At 35.2% G+C, this 9,940-nt stretch overlaps 1 protein-coding gene across 1 annotated transcript; it reads left to right on the top strand.

Annotated features, from left to right (window-relative positions):
* Positions 1-7,553, top strand: rragcb (Ras-related GTP binding Cb). The gene is made up of 7 exons (XM_042506900.1): positions 1-515; positions 3,005-3,208; positions 3,293-3,492; positions 3,953-4,067; positions 4,150-4,292; positions 4,387-4,535; positions 6,471-7,553. Exons 1-7 carry the CDS (start codon positions 348-350, stop codon positions 6,611-6,613), a joined length of 1,122 nt encoding a protein of 373 aa, XP_042362834.1. The 5' UTR covers positions 1-347; the 3' UTR covers positions 6,614-7,553.
* Positions 7,554-9,940: the final 2,387 nt, after the last annotated feature.

Genomic DNA, 9,940 nt, shown 5'->3' with positions numbered 1-9,940 from the left:
ATATAACTTGTGACTAGCCTTTTCTTTTTTTCTTTTAGTATTTCTTTCTGTTTTCTAGCCTGAATTAATCACACATTTTCCACTATTTTGGTTATTTAACGTATTGGTATCTTTTATTTTTAACTTCGTGTGGTTACGTTGCTTTCTGACGTTGGTATTTCAACATTTAAACACCGCGTTCATAGCTGCTAGCTAATTAGCCTGCCATGCTAGCTGGTTGTGAATATCAACAACATTCCTGCGGTGCGGATTATTCAACCAGAGAGCCAAAACTTCAAACGCTGACACACTTTGGAGGAGAGAGTAAGTAGATAAGAGAGAGAGCAGGCTCGTTAGTTAAGTATAAGATGTCTTTGTATGAGGAGCCCGCGTTAAGTGGGAGCTACGGGGATGTTGTGGGGTCGTTTCCCAAAACTTTTGGTTACGGGGTGGAGGAGGAGAGCCCCGCAGCAGCTGACAAACCGAGGATACTGCTCATGGGGCTGAGGCGGAGTGGAAAGTCATCTATTCAGAAGGTAAATCAACCAAACTGCACACCACAGAGTCAACTTAAAACACACATCTGAAGTAACACGACTGGTAAATGTAATAATGCAATGTACACATATTAACCATGTTAATGTTAATTAGGTCCACCTGGTTGGAGATTCAACATTTCCCTTCGAAACTTAAGCAAATTGGCTTGATTTCTGTCAAAACATGGGAGGAATGCAATGTGTTTTTCTATATTTTGTGCCTTTTTATGCTAATGATGTTTGTTTTAGCCATTGTACATACTGTATCTTTATATTGTTTATATTTTTTTTTTTTAAAAAATATTATTAGTATTTTTGCAATTTGTAGAACATTTCTTGCCCAGTTGCTCATTGGCTTTTACCAGAAATTTATTTTTAAAAATATATATAATTAATTATTAATTATTTTTTTTTTTATTATTATTTTATATTTATTTTATTTTATTATTTTAATTATTATTTATTAATTCATTTATGTATAGCATTATAAGAATTTTAAATATAGTTCTTTCCTAGCGTTTGTGTTTTTGTCCTATACAGTTTTCCCTTGCTTCCCTTGTTTTTTTTTTTAAATTGCAATTTGTAGAACATTTCTTGCCCAGTTGCTTATTTGCTTTTACCTGAAAATCACTTTGAAAATATATGAAATTTGAAAAAAAAAAAAAAAACTAACGAGAAAATGGCATGCAAAAAGTGCTATAAAATTGTAATAGTTCTAGAAATTAATTCTAAATATAAAATTATGATCATTTTAAATAAAGTCCTTCCCTAGCTGTTTGTTTTTTTTTTTTTTACAGTTTTCTCTAGCTTTTTAAAAATAATTTTCTAAATCTACTTTTTTTTTTTTTTTTATATTTGTTGAACATTTCTTACCAAGTTGCTCACTGCCTTGTCTCCCATGTGTTTGAAAGAAATTGAAATAATTTGCACAGAGTTCAAATGTCAAAATACTTTCGAAAGGCGTCTGAGAGCAGCACAACAAAACTCATGTTGGTCCAGGTTTCAGAGGATTAAATCCCTCCTTTAAGGAGGTTCTAATATTCAGGTTTTGTTCAAATTGTTTTAGTTTCTTAGAAACTATTGATTCAACATTATGATTGTTTACAAAGCTGCAGTTGTGTTGCTGTTAAGGTCAAGGTCCGGCTTTTTGTCATTATTCAACACAGGATTGCGTAAGGACTTGCAGTTGTAGCTCCCTCATGTTACTCACACAGAAAATGCAAACTAAAATATTTAAATTAGTAAAGATAAACTATATGGGGTATAAAATGGAACAATGAAAATTTAAGCATTAATGAAAAAAAGTATAACTTTATTTATATTTACAAGAAAGATTTACAGTTACCTCTCCACATCTAACTCAATGTGTTACATTTAAACACATCTTTTGGACTAATATCAGAATTACTCTATTGATCCCCGGGGAAACTGTATAATGTTACTGTTGAGGCATAGAGAGAGAAGTTATGTTAACCCTTAGCATAAAATATTAAATAAAATATCAATAATATGGAATATGTATTATGTCTGAAATATGTTAAGTGTGTAAAAATATAGAAATGTATGCATTATGTTACATTACAATGTATAAAACTGGTATGTAAAGTTTCAGAAATATAAAAATATGTATGTATGTATGTATATGTTTGACACAATAGACGTATCCTTGTACATTGCACACATATTCTCTTTACTGTGAACTCTTTCACATTGCCTGATCAATGTTTTTGCACATCCTGCAAAAAAACTGTACAAAACCTAAAGCTTCTTGACTTTTGGAGTACTTTTCTTTTATCTTTATTTTCCCTTAAAATGTTAATTGCATGCAACAAACACCTAATTCACTGAATGTGAAATCCTACTTTGTAATAAACCTTATTTTGATTTTCTGATGAGGTACACATGACCACAACCAGTAGATTAGTCCTGCAATAAATCTCTCCTTTATGAAAGATTTAATTTTCAGTTTTTTGTACAATGCGTACTTTCTGTCCACACTAAGAGTTTTTGTACATCCTAAAATCTATTTACAAAGCGGTCACAATCTGAGATTACAGGCCAGATATTCTGGTGTGAATGAGGAAAACTGAGCTTTTGGAAAAGAATGACTGAGTGTGGGCAGTAAAATTTAGCAGATAACCTAATGTTGGATGTCTCTTTTTAAATGTTAGTATAGCTGATAAAGCAGTAATGTTATTTAGCTGTAATTGCTTGTTTTGAAGCAGTAGCAGAGGAGGGATCTGTACTCTAGGATGGAAAACAGGTGTTTTATACGCGCGCACACACACACACATATATGTATACATACATTCATATACAGAGTAGACAGAAGTGACAGTAAAGTGCAAAACATAATATTAAGTCAGTGTGGGGGGTACTTGGATTAAAAGCAAAACAAAGACGTAAGAAAATAAAGACTGTGAATCAGAGAAGACACTGAAAGTATCTACATTGACCCAAAACAATAATCCCTCTGCTCCTCCGACAAGGTTGTATTCCACAAGATGTCACCCAACGAGACGCTGTTTCTTGAGAGCACCAACAAAATCTACAAGGACGACATCTCCGGCACCTCCTTTGTCAACTTCCAGATCTGGGACTTTCCTGGCCAGGTGGACTTCTTCGACCCTACATTTGACAGTGAGATGATATTCAAAGGAACCGGCGCTCTGATCTTTGTCATCGATGCTCAGGTAGGATGACAGAAGTGTGACATTAGTTTTAAACGCTTCCTGTGTGAGATGACTTAACACGTCACTTTTTTTCCCTGTTGCTAGGATGACTACGTCGAGGCCCTCGGGCGGTTACATCTCACCGTATCCAGAGCCTACAAAGTGAATCCAGACATCAACTTCGAGGTGTTCATCCATAAAGTAGACGGTCTGTCAGACGACCACAAAATCGAAACACAAAGGGACATTCACCAGAGGGCCAACGACGATCTGGCAGACGCCAGCCTGGAGAAGCTTCACCTCAGGTTATTGTCCGACACATCTGCACAAGTTTAACTGCAAGATTTAGCTGCAGATCATTACTACAAATAGAGATAACTTTTATAATTGTATTCTAACAGAATTAAAGTTACACGTGCTCTACGGACAAACAGAGAGATGATGATTTCAAGTTATCGACGTGACTTTTGGGTGTTACTTGTTTGCTATTAACTTGTGAAATTACCTAATGTGCCTTAAAACTGCACCTAAAATCGTGCAGCCCTATCTTTATGTAAGATGTTTATTGGTAATATCATAAATTAAGATTTAACATTAATTTAAGATGATAAACATTTAAGACTTTGTCACTGTGGAACAGCTGGATTTGTGTATTTTTTCGTCCTCGCAGTGAGCCAGCATCATTAGTAATGTTGGAACTGCGGTCTGTTTGGTGACTGTATCTGTGTCTTTTCTAAGCTCTCCTCTCCTTCTGTCCATCCTCAGCTTCTACCTGACGAGTATCTACGACCACTCCATATTCGAAGCTTTCAGTAAAGTCGTCCAGAAGCTCATCCCTCAGTTACCAACGTTGGAGAACCTTTTGAACATTTTCATATCCGTACGTAGTTACTTTGTTTATCCACAGAATAAAGTGTTTCCCGTCTGTGCCTTCTCGTGTTGACATCCTTCATGTTTTACAGCATTCTGGGATCGAGAAAGCGTTCCTGTTTGATGTTGTTAGCAAGATTTACATCGCCACAGACAGCTCTCCTGTGGACATGCAGTCCTACGAGCTCTGCTGCGATATGATAGACGTCGTCATCGATGTCTCCTGCATTTACGGGTGAGAAGAATTATATTTGTTTTAAGTGTTGGCAATGATTGTAACCGTCAGATCAAATTTTAAATGTGCCTTTCTGTCTTCTCCGTCTCGGCAGGCTGATGCAGGATGGCAGCGGCTGTGCTTATGACAAAGAGTCTTCGGCCATCATCAAGCTCAACAACACTACAGTGCTTTATCTGAAAGAGGTCACAAAGTTCCTCGCTCTCGTCTGCATCCTCAGAGAGGAGAGCTTCGAGAGGAAAGGTCAGTACACTTTATACGCAGTTGAGCTTTCATTAGTAGACAGTGGTGTTATTAAACAGGATGTCCTAAATGTGTGATTGAAGTGTGAAACTGCCGACTCAAAAATGTCTAAAATTAAAAATGTGGTTTGATCCTGCAGCTGATTTATGGAGCACATCCTCTTCCAGCTGGCAAACTGTTAAAAGCACATCTTTTTCTCTCTGTTTTGGCTCTCTGTTCACACTAAGTCACCGTTTTTCACACCCAAAAAGCTCAGCTTCCAAGTTGCTGGCCAGGTGTTTTGGTGTGAATGAGGAAAACTGAGCTTCTGAAAAAACATGACAACTTTTATGTATCTTTCATTGTAGTCTCTCATTTAAAATGTCTATAGAGCCGAAAAAATCAGACAGGAGAGCCGCACACTGTATTAAAAGCTCCCTGTTATTTTACGTGTGCAACGTTTCGCTCAAACAGAGATCTTCGTCAGGCTTTGTCAGTTGTTTTGTTTTTTTTACAGTGCCTTAAGAAGATATCCGCTGGATCGAAATATTGCACAATTAAAATTACCGCGTGTTTAAATAGTGTGAATATCTCCTGTCTGATTCTCACTTTAGTTTAAATGTTTTTATCCAGCACCTGTATGTGTTTTTTTATATGTGCGTACCATCCACCCTGTTTATATCGATAACACACCATTGTTATTTTACGATCAAAAACAGTTTATTGCTGAGAAGGTTTGCACATACACATATAAATATGTTTTAAAGTGGAAGAGCTGCACAGTTTGTGCAGGAATGTGCAAAATATTAATCACAGACAGATTTGCAAAAGTTCACAGTATAAAAGAATACATGCATGTGAGGAGAGCGTAAAGATGTCAAATAATGTAAAACATATTTACCTGTTGTTATGTTTATCGGAGTTTATTGGAGTCAGTTTACTCAAGTCCTGTACTTAAGTACAAATATTCAGTACTTGTACATAACTTGAGTAAATAATTTTATGCTTTTTAATACTCCAAAATACTGTACTTTTTACTTTGACTGCTATAATTGCTAATAACTACAAATTAGGATTTTACATGCAAAACTTGATGAACTTAGAAAATATGAATTATTGTTATAGGTTTAACAACAGTATATGTACAGTACAACACATGAAATTAACATCTAGATACATCATGTCCAGTACCTGAATCTTTATCAGGGGGTCCTCAGAGTTACTCCGTTTTATTTGCTTTCTAAAAATTTAAATACGTCTGAAAATACACATAAATATATTTGTGAATGTGGAGTTTCCTCCCTGAACTACTTGGAAAGGAAACACAGGTCAAGACTGCAGCCTGAGACTTTCCCCAAGAGCCCTGACACACCAAGCAGGCGGTCGGCCGTCGGTCAAAGTCAGGCCGTTGTTAAGCGTCCGGCTTAGGTCTTGCGTTTTCCGTTGGAACTAGTCGCCCGTTTTTGGCTACTTTTCAGCCAGTTCAGCGTGTTGAATTGGCAGCAGAGCTCGTCGGTGAGAGAAATCTCTAATTTTCAGTTCAGCTCAGTGCATGAGAAGAGAAAGAGAAGTGAGGAATGGAAACAAAGTTGCTAAATGAGGTAAGATTATGATTTTAGCCTCTGAGCTCTTAAGCTGAAATGGTTCATAACTGTTTTATTGTTCACTAGTGCACAGTAAATGTCATTTGTTCTTTAAACATCAGGTTGTGTTGTTAATGTGCGAAATGGCTAACTAGTGTATTGAATTCGTCTTGTCAGTTTTCTGGTTTCCTTTTTAAAAGAAGACAAACTACCTTTTTGTTATCCAGCATTAAAAAAAACAGCCTGTATTCACGTGCTCATTTTTTGTAGAAAAGGGGTGTCAGAGATTTTTGGAAATTGCATTTTATGTTGCAAAATCTCTTCATCGTTTGAAATTAAATGCTTTAAACTGTGTATTTGTTCTTTTTTTCAGGTTTGATAGAGTACAATTTTCACTGTTTCCGAAAAGCCATCCATGAAGTGTTTGAAGTCGGCACCTCACCGGAAGGCGTCAGCATGTCCAGCAACAACCTGACGGGCCTGAAGTACGCAGCGCTGAACGGCAGCGCGGTCTAAAGGGCAGGAGATGTGTGCAACTCTTCGGTTTACAAAAAAGGGCAGGGATGTGGAGAAACGATATGAAAGCACACGTCTCCTGTCAAACACGTGGCCTTACTGTGTGAAACTGAATGTGAAACCAGCAGGAGCTGCAACTGATTATCTGAATGATAAAAACTCAGTCTGATCAACACGGAGATGAAATGTGTTGTTCAGAAATATATCTTTCCAAGTATTACAGGTCACATGTACCAAAAAAAACCCCAAAACTAAACAGTGATTCCTACTTTCTGCACATTTATGGGTAGTAAAAGTCAGTGATGTTTACCTTCTCGGCCAGTTACTTCTGTGTACTCTGTTACATATAAATACTCCTGAAAGAGACTTCTGATCCAGTTTAAGCACTTATCAATATGAGCGCGTCTAAATCAACCGTATTTCCAGGGACTAAACTTTCCAGTCCAAACTTCAGTCAAGTTCCCGCTCATTTTCCTCTGAAATATTGCGTGCTCTAAGCCGGTTTAATCCCAGTGTAAAAAAGAGAAAGCGCAGTGTTTGTTCCACTGTGTGTTTTCTGTTGATAATGACTCATGTGACCAGCGAGCGGTGCTCTGCTCAGGATCCCCACAGACCAGTACTGTGCCAGTTACACCATTAGAGCCTCGGGTGATTAACAGCATGTTGGTCTTAATGCAGTCTGGAAATAACGGATGATGCTCTTCACTCGTACAAAGCTGCCTCGCCTGCTGACAGTCCACTTTTTGTAGCTTGTGATGGACGTTTTGACCAAATTTACTTCCCAGAGATTCAATTTCTGCTTTTCGGTGCGAGCTTTGAATAATATATATATGTTTTTTTTTTTTTATTATTGTACATAATAATTCTTTAATAAAATATGTTTCATATTTTGTTGAATTAAACTCGACTTTGTCTTTAAAATAGGAATTAAAATCTGCCACTATGGGGGAGGGTAATTTTATTATGAACTGTTTTTTTTTCTTATTTTATAGTTATTATCGTTATGAGATGATTTATTCATTTTGAAAGTTGATCATCATTTTGAGAAGATTTTGTATTTTTATAATATACTTAATTCATATTTATGAGATATGGTGTTAGTTAAATGTATAATTTATATAGTTTACTACTGTTTTCTTACTGATGTCCAGCAACAAAGATTTATTTGTCATTTTGTTTCATTATTTTGAGAAAGTTTCTTGTATGTTTGAGATGCATAGTCAGAATTATGAGAATCTTTCTCAAAATAGTGAGCTACGAAATTAGTTAAATATCCACAGCCGTTAGTCACACTGTTTGGCTCAGTGTCTCATAATTTTGAGTTTCTTAAAATTAAAAGATACTACAACACAATAGTAAGCCACTATCATAATTATGAGATACAAAGTTAATTAAAAGTCCTCCACCAAACTTTTATGATGTCAAAGTGTCTTATAACTTTAACTTTTGAGAAAGCTTCTCAAAGTACTGAGATATAAAATCAAAGTTTTAGGAACTTTTATAATTAAGGTATACTAGGGTAATAACTATTGGGCATTATTTTTTGTTCTTCATTATGTAATTTATCTGAGAAGCTATTTATTTTTTATTATTATTAAATTCCCCCCATCAGTCGTATTTTATATATATAATACATATCTATTATATCTTCTATATCTTATTATAATGATCAACTGTTGTGATTTTAAAATAGTTGCCAGAGTTAGTTTAAAATCTATGGCACGATGCATGAATTTAAGAAAAGAAATAAATGCTGTTTTTCATTATTAACGAGATGATCTCATTAATTCAAAGAAAAACAAATTGATAAAAAACAGTTAACAAAAATCTTACCTTGTAATTAAAATAAAAAACAAGAATTGAGATTAGCATTTTGTTAAATCAGGAAAAAAAGGATTAACAAGATTATTATCTTGTTTATTTTGTTCATTCAGTAAAAAAAAAAAAAAAAAAAAAAAAAAAGAGCTGATTTTTGACCATGCTTAAGCAGTGGGCTTCTATGGTGAGGTTTTAGGAGACCAAAATGTGATTTTAATTTAGTTTTTTAATTCACACCTTTTGCTTCATGTGTATTAAATCGGTATTTTAGTGAAACTGATGTAACTAACCTGTTTGAGCAGCAGGTGGCGGCACATTTACATGTGAATATTTGACATTTCAGGATGATTTAGTTCTGAACTTTTATCCTCACTCCAACTCGGGCTATAATTCAAAACATTAATGTTTTCAACAAAACCTCCAGCATGAACTCTGAGACCTATAACAGCAGCCCATCAGCATGTGAATAAGCTTAAAAATGCCACACACACGACTGAGCAGCCTTCATCACTTCATATACACATGTAGCGTCCATCCTGACTTAATGAGTAGTGGCAGGATGGAGCCGCAGCTGAAGCCTCTAATCGTCCCCAGACCTCCTGCTCACCACTGTGGAAAATGGAGGTCAATGAGAGGGAAAATGATATCTTGTTTTTTCTTTTCCCGGGACCCTGCAGTTTGCTCCTGACCGCAAAAAAATGTCGTGTAGCCGAGAAGAAACGTTAGACCGAAGAGTGAAACACAATACAGAAAGTGTGGAGGGTTTAAAGCTGCTGCTCAGCACCCTCATCCACGTGTGATGGATGGAAACTGTGCAGAGAAATGATGCCACATGGTAGAAATTTACTTACTCCCCCTGTTTAACCTTCATAAGACGTATGGATATACTGTTTACAACTATTTCACATTATAATGTAGTTTAAATCAGAATCAGTTTATTGTCACTTCCATACAATTAGTGCACATGCACATACAAATACAGTAATTAAAAATATATAAAGCAGACAAATGACATTTTACCAATGTAAAATGTGCAGTATACACACATTAATTTCATTAAAAATATTTGTTAATTAAGTATTTATTCATTTGTAATCTGTAATTGAATTTTGAATTAGCAATTATGTCAAACACAAGATTTTTTGTGTTTCTATTATCAACCATTCATTACCTGTACACATAGAATAGTTTATAATATTTGTTGGCAAATACATTAGTAAACACTTACAGCTGTCCTTATAGGTGTCCCTAAATCCTACAGCCTGGGGTTTTCAGTGTACACCATCCGGTATTGATTGCCAATTTATTTTCAGACTTGATTTTTAATATATTTTTTAATCATTGCACCTCTTGTCTGCACTTTTGCTATTAGATTTTATTTCTTAAAAAATGTAAATAATTTAGCAATTAATTTTAACTTTTTATACCTTTTTTTCTGTACTCTTATTGTAAATCTGTAATTTTATATTTTATTGCTTTTTAAAGTACTTTGTATTGCCTTGTATTAAA

The sequence above is a fragment of the Plectropomus leopardus genome, chromosome 18 (genome assembly GCF_008729295.1).
Source record: "Plectropomus leopardus isolate mb chromosome 18, YSFRI_Pleo_2.0, whole genome shotgun sequence".
NCBI lineage: Eukaryota > Metazoa > Chordata > Actinopteri > Perciformes > Serranidae > Plectropomus > Plectropomus leopardus.
Note: the sequence above shows the minus strand (reverse complement) of the source record. Positions and strands in the feature narration are given on the sequence as shown.

Excerpts from the sequence above, each read along its gene's own strand:
- rragcb (XM_042506900.1), top strand. The coding sequence starts at position 348 with ATGTCTTTGTATGAGGAGCCCGCGTTAAGTGGGAGCTACGGGGATGTT. Across the intron at positions 4,293-4,386 it reads GATGTCTCCTGCATTTACGG|GCTGATGCAGGATGGCAGCG; the intron begins GTGAGAAGAATT and ends CCGTCTCGGCAG. Across the intron at positions 4,536-6,470 it reads GGAGAGCTTCGAGAGGAAAG|GTTTGATAGAGTACAATTTT; the intron begins GTCAGTACACTT and ends TCTTTTTTTCAG.